Raw genomic sequence first — 16,306 nt, 5'->3', positions numbered from 1 at the left:
AATGTAAGAATGAAAAGAAAAGAACTGGCTTGCAATTTTGTCTGTCAGATCTATGAAGGAATCCATTGCTTTTAACCGCGCAAAAAAGGAACACTTCTGTTTCCTGGGGATCCGGTGTGTATGTTGGGGGGGTGGAGGGTTAACCTTCAGTTCCCGTGAGGCCTCTGGGTTAGAGGTGAGGTTCTAATGTGGTTTGTTTCATGAGGTTTAGCAAGCGGGGCAGGGGGGCAGGGGTGGGAGCACCAGGGAGGTCGCATGACTCGACACCTCTGCGTCTCCCGTTTCGGAGCCGGCGCAGGAAACCGAAAACACACAAGCAGTACTGAGAAAACTCACACAGCTGGATTTAACTAGGAGTCCCATGCCTGGCAGGACACGTTAGGCTTACAAAGACACAGAGGATCGCTTACAGCAAGAATGACCCTCTGACACAGCAAATGGGACTTCTACCTAAACCCGCCCAGCGACAACAACGGCATCTCATTACAGGCCGATCGACTTCAACGCACCAATCAGAGATGAATGGATGCACTACTATGGTGAAGCAGAGAGGCTAACAAAAGGAAACTCAGTAAAAACCATCCTGCCATAACACTGTATAAGGCATTACTGGACTAGAAACATTCCTAGTTTATGATTAAGATTTGTGTTTTATGTCCCCTTATTTGCTAAGCCTTTTGGGCCATTCATGTCCCAAAAAGTCCAAGGTCGAAAAACCCTGTTTTCAATCGGTAATTGAAATTTGACATCTGAGCTATAATTATCATGCTCGTAAAACACATACTTGCAGCCATAATTTTCATTCTGGTAAGACACACACTTGCGGCACGTAGCTAAAACTGCTCGTTCACTGGGGTCTGCTCTCGGCCGGTGACATCAGGCTTCATGCTGTCCGCGACAAGTGGTTCTGTGGCGGGGGCTCGCCGATGTCCGCCAGCCTGTTTGCCCGGGCCCCTTTGTTGCGTGTACACGGCAGAAGAGTCGGTGCAGGGTGGGGTAGGGTGGGGGTGGTACAGGATTCGTGCGGAGAAAGGTCAGCCCACTTATTAGAGCTGTCAGCTCCCCTCCGAGCGCGAGTGTCCTGCACTAGCAGGGGGTGGAGGAAGCAATTTAGCCTGCTTCAGTTTACCTCCGCTTAGCTCCTGAACAGCGCGGATCGACATAATGAGCTACGTGGAAAGACGGGGAAGGAAGGGAGGGGGGGTTTCGTTGGTGCAACTTGAAGCGAGTGCAGAGCATTCTCAACCTTGGAAGCAACCGGAAAATACGTCCGGCACCTGGAGAGCTTCACAGAACTACAAACAGCAGGACAGCAGCTATTAAAGAAGACAAAACAACGTATGTGGCCCTCGGGCGTGACAGCCCCTCCCCAGGGTGTGGCTCCCTCTGCACAGGCCCCTCCAAAGGAGGTGGCTCCCTCTGAGCATGGCGCAAATTTGCGGCCGACCCTTGGGGTGGGTTAAGAAGTTGTGGGCAGAGAATAAACGTGACAATTCTTAGCATCTTGGGAGAGCGTAGGTACCATGGGAAGGTTCTAAACTGCAGAGGAAGCTGGGCTTCACATCCGCTCATGCTAGCACAGACGACTCAGGCGGAGTCTGGGGTCTTTGGATATACTTCCTGTTGAACGAATCTCACCAATGGCTGCGTTTCTTCTCTGTGAACACACACTAATCTGCTTCATTTACACGTCAGACGTTGGGATACCCATGGCAGCATCTGGCCACGCCCCCTTTTCCCCATAGCCTAATGCAGTTTGGGGAGGTGGTGAGTGGAAGTATGGGAGACGAGGTGCAATCTCTGGCTGTAATCTTGGCCTAAGTGGACACTAGCTCAGGCTGAGCTGGATTAAGCAGATGGAAAAGCAGGAATCCATCTGATAGGATTAAACTTTCTGTGGCTCTCTCTGCACCATCTGCTCATCATGCTGCTCCCAGTGACACACACACACACACACACACACGCATGCGCGCACACACACACACACACACACACACACACACACATACACACACAGACACATACGCAGAGTTCAAACAACACATGCACAAGCCATAAAAACCCACAGGCACACTTGCTTGTAGAAAGTGAACATGGCAATGAAGACCATTGTGTAATTAAACATACTGACATGGTAATATACAAAAATATACACAGAACATATAACATACAAACATAACATACAAACATGTAACAAAGAGGCAGAACAAAAAGAAAGCACATGCAAACATGCTTAGATGGACAAAGGACACCTACACACAAACAAAAATATACATGTAAAAAAATGTAAAACGTTTTTAGCTAAACGAGAAAAGAAAATACAAAAGGGAAAATACAAATGTAGCTTCCATTATGTACAGTAAACAAACAAACAAAAAAACTGAATGCAAAATGTCTGTAATTTGCTCTTAATATAATATGCCCTTGTACATATGACAATCATTTTTATGCTTGTCAATATATTATAACAGTTCATTGTTTTTCATTACCCTTAAAATAAAAGCAATTTTAATAATTGAATTATTGCTGCTCCATCATAAATGTAAAAAATTGAAAATGATATATTAATTATATTAATGATACCTTATGTATAATACGTACACACACACACACACACACACACACACACACACATATACATATATATATATATATATATATATATACATGCATAAACCAACAACCTCTCACATAGACTCACCCACACCCACACTCACATGCACACGCACACACACCCACACACACAACGAACAGATTGCAGCTCTTTCTCGAGTCCCTGGAGCTTGAGTGTGGTGCTAGATATGGGACAGTGAAACACTCTTCTGTCTGGAATGCCTTCAACCAAGCCAGTCCCCCCTCCCTTTCATCTAACTCCTCCACTACAGACGTCTCGTTTGTCTCTCTCTCTCTCTCTCTCTCTCCACTGACGTGTGTGTGCCTGTGTATGTGCGTGTGTCTTTGGAGGCGTGTGTCTCGGAGGGCCACGCTTAAGTTCAAGTGGTCCTTGTCCAACAATGACCCAGGAGCTTATTGTTGGACTGTCGTCCAGCCTCCCAAACCCTTCCACTCTTGAAGAGACAGCTAGTGGGCCATTAACACTCTCTTTTGTTCTCAGAAGCTATCGCCCCCCCCTCCGCCCCCCAGGAACTGTTTGCACTGCTCACGCTCCCTCATCCCCAACCACTCCTCAAAACTGACCTGGGATCAGCTCCTCTGGGCCTCCACTAAAAAGCTATTTCCTAGACTGGAATATCACAGGTGCAGAGATTTTTAGGTCCAGATTAGACTGATAAATTAAGAAAGGCTTGCACACTCTTAAAAATCATGCTTTCACAAGCAAATTATATTAAATGTTTTGGTAATCCAAAAGCAGATCCCAGAACAGTTTCTGGATAGACGGCAGTGTTTTCACTTCCATCCGTCCACCCAGAGTGCAGCTAGTCCTGCACGTCTCCAGCAGGCCTCTCAAAGCCTGGCCCATGCCTTGACAACAGACCTGCAGATCTGCACGTCATATGTCAGTTCTGTGGCAACAGACCCCGCATGCGGCCCTTGCCCACAGCCTGATCCTGGACGAGCTAAAGCAGTAACTGGTCACGGTGAATGCCCCGCACAGCAATGTGTCACACCCGCCCGCAAAGAGCCTTGGGCCTGGTCTTCCGGCAGACGACCTCGGCCTCTTGAACAAGGAAGCGAAGGCCTTTTTTCAGAGGAAAACACCTTCAGCCCCATCAAACGTCTCCAGTGCCGCAAGAGCGCGCGAGCCAATCGGAGGCAGGCGATGTGGCGAGGAAAACCACTCGCTTGGTGTTCTCTGTTTCTTCCATGACACCGAGAGCAAAAGAAAAAGTTTTCTTTCCATGAGTCAATGAAGCGCAAACAAGCACCTTCAGGAGTGGCGTCACCATTCCTTACGGAGGTGTTGCGTCACTCACCCAGAATCCTGAGCGATGAATACGCAGTGGGTAGGTAAGAGGCGCACATTTCCCAAATTTTTTGTCAGCAGATTTTCAAGGTTAGAGGATGTGGACGGCGGTGTCCACGGACAGCCATATGTGCTTTAAAGCACACATGCGTTAAAGCATGGTTGTGTCAAAGCATGCATTTAATAAAACGTTCACGCTTTCTCTTTATCTTCCAGTGGGAAAGAATAGGCATTCGAATAGGAATTTATTTATTTATTTATTTTGATTTACTTTAATTCAGCCACAGGATGTATCTGTCACTGAGGCGATGGAGAAAAAGTGCCGTGGCTTTTTAGAGGCTACAAGACCTAGTTGAAACCAGGGGATGTGAAAGAAAACTGTGATAGCACTGTTTCCGTACAGTGTGCTTCATCACTTGAGAGAGTTTTACTAGAATCTGCCAGTTGGAATATAAAGTTAAAACAAAGGAATGAAGCATGTGGACTGAGGGAGGACACAGGTTAATGTTTTAATTAATTGGAGGTTCAGCCTTACTCTGTCTGCTCGGGACTTATGGGGTCAAACCTCCAAACAGGGGATGGCGTTAGGGACTTGGGGTGCTAACACATAAACTATTTGGTCCCCCCACCACGCACACACACACACACACACACACACCCACCCACGCATACATACATAAACCCACACGTGTATACACACATAACGTAAGTTATGATTCTAAGTTTGTGTGGGTATGTGTTTCTCTTTGTCTCTCTCTGTCTCTCTCTCTTTTTCTCTATTCCTCTCTCCCTCTTTCTCACTCTCTCTCCCTTCTATTTTTTCTTTCTCTCTCTCTCTCTCTCTCTCTCTCTCTCTCTCTCTCTTTATTATCCTCCCACACACAGCTGAACTGCCTTTTTTCCCCAAAAGTGACCCAGTTAATGCATTTAAGCAAAATGTCATGAAGGACTCTTGGTGAGAACATGCGAGGACAAAAATAATTTTAAAATATATATATATATATATTTGCCCATGAATAAGCTATGAATGCACTATGAATAGAGACAGGAATTTTACAGTTAGATTTAAAATATATTCGCGAAGTTGAGCTAAAGACTTCTTTTACCGCTTACAATTTTTAGCAGTAAAAACTGCCTCCACCTTTACTCTTATGATCCCATCTCTTTCCATTAATCCCACAGAAAATATAATAGAGCAGCATATTTTGGTGATAAATAACTACACAAAGTCAGAGGTAAACTGCTGAGGTAACCTGGCTGAAGCTTACCATGTTCCAGGTAAGATGGCGTTCCCTCCGAAGGGTCGAGCCGCCGCGCTCTCCGCCCATGTTTGGAGTTGTTGTGCACAAACATGTTGTCCGACACAGAGAGGACGTGCCCTTCCACGCTCACCGTGGTGGACACCACCACCTGAAAGGCCATGGGGTTAAAGGTCATTATTTTAAAAAAAAATTCCCTTCTGTTGCATAAACGTGTGACCTCCGAGGTTTATAGTTTATATGTGATTAAACTATGTTTAGATTTAACATTAGTTTGGTGTTTAGATTTAACTTTAGTTTTAAGTGCTTGATTAATAGTAGAAAATTACATCAAGTTATTATGAATTTCACTGAAGCACTTGTGCACTTCTTATATCACAGATCATTTTGCAGTGAAATAAAATGCAAACGCCCCCCCCCCCCTGAAATCATAATTTGCGGAATCTAACCAATACGAGCCATCTACAAGTGGAAACGATAATAGAACTGTGTTGATACTGTAGCCATTTCCTGCTACATGAATGCTACTGAATGTCCGCTGAATGCCAGCATTGTCTCGTCTTAAATTCCCATCACTGGAAGACAACATAGCGGACACCCAAGCGGAACCGGTTCCTTTATAAGCTGTGCACTGACTGCACCACTCCAGGTCTCTAATCCCCCTCTATTCTTTGTGCAAATTAACATACATACACACAACCATCCATACATGAATGTGCAAACACACGCGCACGCACACACTCCCATCTTTTATCGAAGTCCTTCAGCCTCTCCTCCCGCACCGTCCGCCCACCCCACAATCCCCTGCTCTGCACGATTGATTGCTGATAGAGCCTGGCACAGATTAATTCAATTAAAAGGCAGGCAGCACTTGAGTGCGCTGAGACAATGGCAGCGTGCTGACGGCTTTCTGGCCCGCCGGTGTGAGTGGCGCTAGCAGACCCGGCTTAAACCGCCCTCCCCTGAACCTGAAAAAAGCCGCTCATTTTAACTTCAGCTGATCTCTGAGACGAATTCTGCCTCTTAAAAAAGAAAGGACTTGTTAAAGAGGAGGAAGTCTCCGAGGGATTGATGCTCACGCTTCTGCTGTCTCACTGTCCGTCTGTCTCCTTCTCTGTCTCCCACTCTCTCAAACACTCTCAGTCTCTAGACTTCTATCTCGTTCTTTCTCTTACATTCAAAGGTTCAGTCTTTCCCTCAGCTCTTTGTAGACTTTTTTGTTGTCAGAAAAATGGGGGTGTACTCTGTGTGTGTGCATGTGTGATGGGGCTCCACTTTAACGACACATGGCATATATGCCAACTCCCCCTCTCCCCAAATAACCATTCACCTGACCACAGAGGCCCATGCTAACTAGCCAGACAAACGCAGGAGATGACTACAGACAAAGCAGCGCGTCAGCACCCTAACAGTGTAATCCATGCGGCATACATCAGTAAAGACTCACTTTCTGACACTGTTTCGACATGTAGTCTGGGAGAAATGACCGAGGCTGGGTGCTAATTGGACACAGAAACTTTTTTGTGCCAAACAGTGGAGTGTGAGTTCCACACCATGTTGACAGCCAAAAGCAAGAGTCCAAAATTTTTCAAAAGCTAATATGTCAATTCATATGCAGTGCATGGAAAACAGAATTTTGAAAACTGTTGTATGTGGATAACCTGTTCAACACAGTAAACCTCACTTCTGCCCACTGCAGGGTTTTGGGCAAATTTCCCTTAAATGTTTTCTTACTAAATTGAATGTAAGAACAATGAAAGGTGATCATTGTTGTATTTATTATGGAAGTCCAAAAACACTGCATCTTAATGAACTACGCGTTTTACGTTAGAAAAAACAAATGTAAATAATTATATAACAAAACCAAATTACTTTATAAATAAATTAGGGAGAGAGACTTTAGATACAGGAAGAAATAGGAAGATAAACATGGTAGTGTGACAAAAGAGAAAGAGAGGAAGTGTGCAACTGAATTCAGTAATGAAGAGAAAGAAAAAGAAATAATGAAAGTGCAGAGAGACAGAGAGAGAGAGAGACAGAGCGAGAGAGAGAGAGAGAGACAGAGACAGAGTGAGAGAGAGAGAGAGAGAGACAGACAGAGTGAGAGAGAGAGACAGAAAGAGAGAGAGAGACAGAGCGAGAGAGAGAGACAGCGAGAGAGAGACAGAGAGAGCGAGAGAGAGAGAGACAGAGAGAGAGAGAGACAGAGAGAGAGAGAGAGACAGAGCGAGAGAGAGAGACAGAGCGAGAGAGAGAGACAGAGCGAGAGAGAGAGAGAGACAGAGAGACAGAGACAGAGACAGAGAGAGAGAGAGAGAGAGAGAGAGAGAGAGAGCGAGAACAAGACCAGTCCTGATTCTGGCTAACAGTTGTGCCATCACACCTCAGTCCCTCACTGTTGTTACTGAACTCAAACCCTGACTGTGATGTCATTGGGGTGGGAGGGTGTTTGGAGGAAAAAATTCAATACGTGCATTAAAGGGATTTTTCTTTTAACTCAAACACTAAACAAGAAATATTCCAATTAGAACTTATCGTAGCACAGAAACAGCCCATGTTATGTATGTTATGTTAACATGTTAAAAGTAGTAAACAATATCAGAACAAATCCTGATAGCAACAAGACTTCTGTTCTGGTAATAATTTACTTTTGACACTGTGAGCCATCAGACTTTGAGATAGATTAAGCGAGCATGTCGGCCTGTCTGCATCTGTTTTTAATTCGATTCCCTCGTATCTTAGCAAAAGAAATTGTATCTGCAGATGACCACTCCTCCAAACACTATGAGGTTACCTGTGATGTACCTCAAGGATAAATTTTAGGAATGTTACTTTTCAGGTTGGGCACACTTCTCCTGGGCAGGGTCATCAGGAGGCACATCTGATATGGCCATGTCTCCTGATGACGCCAAGTCGACTGATCACTCGATAACAAAAACAGCAGTTTATTATCTGAAGAACACAGAGAGATTGATGGACATTTCTGTACTTAGCAGACTTGACTATTCTAATGCTGTCCTTTCTGGTCTACAGAAAAATAACTCAGCTAGAATTAATTCAGAATTCTACAGTTCAAATACTTACTAAGACAAAAAGGCACACAATACGCCTAACTGAAGGTCTGTGCCATGGTTACCCGTTAGTTTTCGTATTGATTTTAAAATGATTTGATTAGTTCATAAGGCACTACATGGTCTTATACCCGACTACCTCTCAGAAAGGGTTAGGATTTATGAACGAGGAAGGTCTCTCACATTCTCTGATTCTTCTCTCTGGTTTGTTCCACAAACCAGAACAAAAGCATGTGACGATGTGGTGATGTGAAGATGTGAAGGTGTGAAGATGTGACGATGTGACAATGTGGTGATGTGACGATGTGGTGATGTGACGATGTGACGATGTGGCGATACAGCTTTCCAACATTTTGCACCAAGCCGCTGGAACAGTGGATGTGGATGAGCGGATCTTCAAGTGGGTGTGAGAGAAACTGAAAATACTGACACTTTTTAACCTAAAGCTCGTGTACATATATGGGCTTTTATGTAGTGTGTTAAAAATGTTATGGTCTTAGTATTGGCACTTATTTTATTTATTATAATTGTTATTTATTTTATTCTATTGTTGTTTTCAACATTTTACTGTCAATTCATTTGATATATTTTATTCAAATTTATGATATACTATTTCTACTGTTTTACAATAATCAATTTATTCTTATAAAATATTTCAAAATGTCTTTTTTGTTAAATTTATTACTTGTATAACTCATCTTTTATTGTTTTAAATAACAATTTTTATTGTTGTCTGTTTAAATTGGACGCGGAAGTCTCAATCCACTTTAACGTCTTACTTTTTTATCGGTCGTTTGCAAAGCAATTGGAATTGCAATCTGATTTGTGTGAAAGGTGCTATATGAATAGGACTTCATGGAAAGATTAAAGGGATACTTTAGTGAAGGAGTTATTATGCTAATTATCTCATCCTACGTGATACTACCACCTATGAACTGTACTAATTCCTTGGTGAATCTTTCATTGCATAGTTAGCAGACTGCTACACTTATGTGGATAGAATAACTCTGTGTGTGTGTGTGTGTGTGTGTGTGTGTGTGTGTGTGTGTGTGTGTGTGTGTGTGTGTGTGTGTGTGTGTGTGTGTGTGTGTGTGTGTGAGAGTGTGTACTAATGCTGCTGTTCTTATATTCACCAGAGGGGTCACATTCTAATAAACAGCTGCAGGTCAAGGTCTTGTTTTTCTTGCTCATGTTTCTTAATGACTTATTTACTCCATGTCCACAAATCACAAACACACACACACACACACACACACACGCACAGACACACGCACACACACACACACACCCCTTCGTGTATGTGAGTGACATGGCAGTTTGATTACACTGAGCCCGTAGCCAGCCTGTAGCGCGGACCACGGCGGGTAAGACACGAGCAGTAAACGCAGGTCTGCTGCCTCAGTCTCACCTGCCAGTGTCAAAACAACTCAGCTACTCGAAATCCTTCCCTCATAAAACAAACAAACAAACAAACATACAAAAAATACACACCTCAAAACCTGTCTCAGATCAGCAACTGTTTATTAGACATCACCGATGTTTTGTTCTTCCTATATTTGCTTTTTAATATTACTATTATTATTGTTAATATTCCAGTAAACCTTTGGGCTACGATCATCAAACTTTCACATATTATTTGTCTAGTTCTTACTAGAGCTGCCTTTGCTTTTCGAACAGAATGATATTCTCCATAGACTTTAATGACTCGCAGCCGCCTATGTGAAGCCAGCAGGAAGACTGTTCACAAACTTTACTTTCTGGTAAAGGGAGAGAGCGTGAAGGAGAGAGGGAGAGAGAGAGAGAGACGGACAGAGCACAGACATGTATCTCCATGGCTACCTGAAAGCGACGCATGTCCCTTGGGTTCCCTGCGTTCTTCAGACAGTTCTGGTTGCATTTTAGGAAGAACTTCAGGAAGAACCTGACAGAAGAAGAGAGGGGTCAGGTCAGAGCGAGGAAACAATGCACTTGTTCACAGCTGCCCTCCTGCACACACGAGTCAGTGATCACACCAGGGACCGGGACATGCTCTGTTCCACACATAATCTCACTCTTCACTGTCTGATCATTTCCTCTTAGCATTTATCCAGTGTTACAGTATAATGTGTCTCTGTGTGAGCACCACAACAACATTTAGTTGACACTTTTATACAAAGTGACTTACAATTATGACAGAGCACAAACTGAGGGTTAAGGGCCTTGCTCAGGGGCCCAACCATGGAAACTTGACAGTGACGGGGCTTGAACCAGCGACCTTCCGATTACACATCAAGTACCTTAACCATTCAGCTACAACATTTCAGACACTAAAGATTTTCTGCACAACACAAGCATACACATCCACACATAATATACACACAAACACACACACACACACACACACACAATTACATACACACGGTACAAGTATAGAGAGTATGCTGAAATGCAGAGTGGGGCCATCTGTTGCATGGAGAAAGATGGGCTTTTACAACTCACTGATTCAGACAGAGAGACAGAGAGAAAGAGACAGACAGACAGGGATAGACAGAGCAGGCTGGACAGTCCTCCAGCTGAAACATAGAGATGCACACATAGAGTCATATAAACACACACTTAGAGACATAGAGACACATCCAACCCCACTACCTCCCTCTGCACATATTTTGTCTTTTTTACACACACACACACACACACACACACACACACACACACACACACACACACACACACACACAGAGAGAGAGAGAGAGGAACACTACCCTCACCCTCACACACTCCTCCTCTAAGCTGCAAAACAACAACATGGCCAGCCAATATGCAACTCCTCTCAATCACAGATGGACATTAAAGCTGTACCAGCAAAATACCAGCTGCTCCGCCTGGCAGCAGCATAAGCAGACACACAATCAGTGTGTTGTGTGTGTGTGTGTGTGTGTGTGTGGGTTGGGGGGTTTGATGGGGGTGGGGGGTGTAAATGCCAAAGCAAAGACCAGTAAGGCAGGGACAGACCAAAACCACAGTCTCTTTTCCTAGTATATTTTTCTCTATGTTCATGCTCAATCTCACAGCTGTCAGTGCAGATACACACACATGTGTGCACACACCCATTCTGCTAGAGAGGTTCCCCACTGGCTGGAATGACCTCATAGTCCTAGCCTTCAGTCCAGTCCTGGCCTGGATCCGTGTTACTCCTGGTCTCCGCTAACTGTTACCGTTGCGTGATGTTTTCTTCAGGGCAAATTACACACTCAGTGAAATCACTCAGAGTACATACATTCTCCCTTAGTCACACTGTAGTGTAGATCAGAGTACATACTCGCACCCTTAGTCAGATCTGTAACAGCACTTGATAGATTTTGGCGACAGTATGACTCGCTTGTTAATGTGATGCAGACAAGTAAAGCAGTGAAATTTGGTTGAACCTTGAATTAAATACATTTATTCTGAAACTGCTGTTCATTGATCCTAGCTGATCTTGGATCAGTGCAAAAAAGGGCAACGTCCAGCAGGAATGGGAAGCTGTGGTAGATGACAGCGTTACAGAGTGGAGTCATCTCTGACCCGCAGTGAAGTCACTGGTAAAGCCTATTCCACAGTGAGGTCACTGGTAAGTGCACACCACAATGGTGGACCGTCAAGCACCCTGACATGAAAGGCATTGTTTCCTGCTTCTAAATGCTGGTTCAAAATCACTGGTTTGTGTAAAAGTCCTTGAACGTGATGATTTGTACCTGAGCCACTTATCCCAGCATGTTCATCAGCTAGGATCCTGACATAAAAAGAAAACAATTGGTTGTTAGCATATCTGTATTTGACTGACGGGTGGGTGGTCCAAACAGCATTGCTTTAATGGAGATTAATTTTCAGATTCACTAGGTCTGACCAAATAGCATTTCACATTACAGCTGAACAACAGAGTCTAGGCTGACTACTGTAATAAAGCAGTGTGGGGATTACTGGCAGAGGCTGACACACACGCACACACACACACACACACACACACACACACACACACACACACAGCAACAGTATCAATGGCCTGTTAATCTCTGCCCTGCTCTCCTGCTGTCAAACATATCAGCCCCTTTCCTATCCCTCCCCCTTTCTCTCCTTCTCCTCTCGTCAGCTGTCGTTGTGAGCCAGTGACACAGTGGTTATGGTTGGCGACGGACTAGTCAGAGAAGGGAGGGATTGTTTCCACAGGTCCTCACCCACACACACACACACACCCAACACGCAGACGGTCGCACTTCTTTAATTGATAGGACAGTGCCGGTGCATCTCCTGCAAAGAGCGCTCCAATTAAAACAAGCAATTATGACAGTGACAGAAGCTTGGGGGGGGGGGGGTGGTTCCTGTACAAGCTCAGACAGTTCTGACCGACCTTCCGATGAAACCAGACACTATCGGTCAAAACCTGAGGACCCTGGACGGCAGACAGACGACACGGACAGGAGGGATGGGAAAAGGAAGAAGTGAAGAGGTAAGGGTGAAGAGACCTCCGCTATGTTCAGTGATTCCTCCTGCAACTCAGGCGATGACTTCCTCACTTCTCTGCCAATGTGTTATGACACCATTAGCATATATTAGCATAAGGTGGGCCAAAGAATTACCTCCTCCCAGAAGATTATAACGAAAGCACTGGGCAAACAGTATCGCGGGGCTGCAAGAGTTGGTGAAATGTGGTGATTATTTCGCCTGGCACTGTGATTGTGCATAATAACTGTAATTGGGAACTGTTGAATTCACAATTGATACGTACACTATATATTTGTCAGAATATTCCCACAAAATCAGATGTGACATTACCACATATATGACATTAATTATGGCTTTTTCGCAATGAACTCATACCAGAGGCTTACGCTTTGGTCCTGATTAAGTATGTAGATGTAATGTATACTGAAATACAGCATTGCATAGACAAAAGTCATCCCTCCAAACTGCAGTCTTTATTGAACGGTTCAAACTGGGCCAGAGGGGTATGTGGTGTCTTGTGAAAGTAGTGAGGTGCTTAGAGGGTGGGGCCAATTTGGGCCTAGGACATGGTGACCTTTGACCTCCATGTCTTGAGGTCACATCTGGCCATCAGTCAACAGACTGCAAGAAAAAAAAAATCGAAGCCACAGTCAGGAACACTTTCTCTTTCCCTCTTTCTCACACACACACACACACACACACACACACACACACACACACGGATCAAGAGAGAGTGCAGTATCCTCACAGCATGTCATTAACTCTTATGTGACTCACATGAATTAGATCCTATAAAACAATTGGCTACAACCAAACTACAAGAACCTAACAGCGACAAGAGCTAAGTTCAGATACAATAACTCCCCTAGAACGGTACACATGAATTAAAACACACAATTCTAACAGTGTGCATTTGATAACATACCCTAATTTGCCGAGGCCGGAAGACGCAGTTCGAGAAGGAAAGCGAGGAAAGTTAGCAGGCAGGAGGCATTTTTATGAGGTAATCTAATTTGGTTACTAAATGCAAAACAGTGGGCATTGCGTCCTTTGCCACAATCTCGCATGGCACAAGCCACAGTGCCAGTAAACGAGCCCGAGTGAAGTACAGCACCCATAAATTATTCAAAGGCTGAGATGGCAATTATGGCTCTGAGCACAACCAACATTAATATTTTATGAGGGCTAACGCATACCTCCAAGTGAATCAGGGAGAGGGAGAGGGAGAAAGAGAGTGAGAGAGTGAGAGGGAGAGGAAAGGGTGAGTGAGGGTCTCAATACTCTCTTTTATATTTCTCAAATTGATCTCTCTCACTCCCTCTCTCCCCGTTATCCCACTCTTCTCAGCAGTCTTGTATTATCTCCCTTTCACTGGGAAGTTTACTGCAGGCTGAAGACGCAGCACAGCGCACACGGCGAGACCCTTCGCACTAGGCTCCCGATGTTGGCGGGTGTGTGTGCACGTACTCTCGCGGTAAACAAACTAAAACTAAAGCTGACCCAGGAGCAGGCCGCACGTCCGCAACATTCGTCTCTCCAACCTAATCAACTGGACGGTGGGCCGAAGAGGTCGGTGTGTGGCCCACGCTAGCAGCGCTAATGCTTTGATTCCTGCTTCACTACACGGTGACATAGCATGGGCGGGCTGAACTGTTTAAATCCAACACAACTCTGAGACGTAATGCAACATTTATAACGATGGAGTCAAAATGGGGTCGAAAGAGCTGAGCGGAAATACGAGCTACTGCTGCTGTCAGTAATGCATGAAGATTGTTGGTCGGAGAGAGTAAGAGAGAAACAGAGAGAAAGAGGGAATGAGAGAGGAGAGAGAGAGGGAGGTTAACACAGGGGAGGATTATTTCACATATGCAACGCTTCATATGCAGGACCGGTAAATGATGGTCCCAGTGTAGCAGCACAGACCTGTCAATCAAAACACAGAGACCCTGGAGATATGGAAATCAAGCCCAAAATGCATTCACCTGAATTATACACATTATAATAATGAGATTTATTATGCACTAGTGGCAATGGAAATAGTACTCAATAGTACTCGCCTCAATATTATTTCTACAAATTAGAAAAGAAAAAGCTCCAAATATGATGGCAGGCAGGACTACTTCAAGGAGGTTCTGAGAAAAAATGTAGCTGACTTGGTCTAGATGCCATTATTAATTGTTCTCTAAGCTATAACCCTAAAATGGAACCATGTATCATTAAATACCATTTAAATTTTTAAAAAAAGTTTAAATCAAAATTTTGAGGATTATACCATGGAGCTTTCATGAACCCATGTACATTAGGAATGCAGGTAGGAAAACTGCCCGTTAATTCCGGCACCGGCCAATAGATCCCAAGCCTGTGACTGGCTCTATCCATAACACTGCAAGTGCTGTCCACTCCATGGCGTCACGCAGGGTGACCCTCTGGACATGTCTCGCTTCAGGAATGACAGATCTCCTCCGAGAACCAGCCGGACAAGAAGGCCTGGAGCAAAGGAGGAGATATAGGTGGAGAGGAGAAGAGAAGGCCTCCCCTGGTGTCTATTGTAGTGGATTGAAGGCAAACAACTCAATAATTCATGAGAGAGAGATTGATTTCAGGGGCTAGCTCAGGGGGTCGCATGGGGGCTGGTGCGGTGGGCTAGCAGGGGGATCATTAGCCCCTCTAACGCACACATAACCACACGCCCACCCCCACCCACACACTCACCCACCCATCCACACACACACACACACACACACACACACACACACACACACACACACACACACACACACACACACCCCTAGGTTAGGCTGATTAACAGTTAGCCAGCCTGGGAGGGTGCTATACCTCAGGGGGCTGGCAGATTTACTACTTTTGTTTTCCTTCGTGCACGTGCAGCCCTTCGCCCCCACATCCCCTTTGTCTGTCTTCTCCAGGGAGGTGGAGTAAGATATGGGTTAGGAGATAGAGAGGAGAAAGACTGAGGAACACACACATGGAGAGAGAGAGAGAGAGAGAGAGAGAGAGAGAGAGAGAGAGAGAGAGAGAGAGAGAAACACACACAGAGCAATATATATTTGCTTCTATACAAGCATACAAAACACAGAGCCACAGAAAAAGCCCCTTGTAAGTATGTGCTTTCAAGCTGTTAAAAACCTAATAACCATCAAAGGACCCAGCTGCGATCAACAGAGGTAGCTCCTCTCTGTAACACGGGTGATCCAGTGCACTCAGAGCCTATCATCAGTTTTCTGCACGTCAGCATATCTCCTACCACTACCAGGAAACAAGCGTCAAGCCTCTTCCTTCTAAGATCAAAGGCACAGCCTCGGTGTATGTCTGTTCCTAGATGATGGACGAGTGCATCGCTATACCATCCGAAGATACCGAGAAGGCCACAGCCCAAAGATTTTTCGTCATATGCAAATCATTCATGGCCAGACAGTGAGAGAGCTGGGCATTTCTACCACATTTCTTTTTCTTTCCATCTGAGTCGTCCGTGTGGATAAATGAAAGGACTACAAGACTCCTTTTTCCTCCTGGTGGGCTACCTGTATGACAAAGACCTCAGTAGTAACCCATGGTCTCCATTTTGGAAGGAA

The 16,306-nt window shown here is 44.7% G+C and overlaps 1 protein-coding gene across 3 annotated transcripts in view; it reads right to left on the bottom strand.

Annotated features, from left to right (window-relative positions):
* The window catches only part of LOC113585757 (transcription factor COE1-A-like), a 44,108-nt gene extending 28,448 nt beyond the window's left edge, over window positions 1-15,660 (bottom strand). For all 3 annotated transcript variants that reach the window (XM_035527221.1, XM_035527223.1, XM_035527222.1), the window contains exons 1-4: window positions 15,552-15,660; window positions 11,969-12,006; window positions 10,095-10,176; window positions 5,194-5,335 (exon numbers count right to left, since the gene is read on the bottom strand). In XM_035527221.1, the coding sequence (XP_035383114.1) occupies window positions 5,194-5,335; window positions 10,095-10,109 (157 nt within the window). In that variant the 5' untranslated portion in view covers window positions 10,110-10,176; window positions 11,969-12,006; window positions 15,552-15,660. The remainder of the gene's footprint in view (window positions 1-5,193; window positions 5,336-10,094; window positions 10,177-11,968; window positions 12,007-15,551) is intronic.
* Window positions 15,661-16,306: the final 646 nt, after the last annotated feature.

Source organism: Electrophorus electricus, chromosome 6, assembly GCF_013358815.1.
Source record: "Electrophorus electricus isolate fEleEle1 chromosome 6, fEleEle1.pri, whole genome shotgun sequence".
NCBI lineage: Eukaryota > Metazoa > Chordata > Actinopteri > Gymnotiformes > Gymnotidae > Electrophorus > Electrophorus electricus.
Note: the sequence above shows the minus strand (reverse complement) of the source record. Positions and strands in the feature narration are given on the sequence as shown.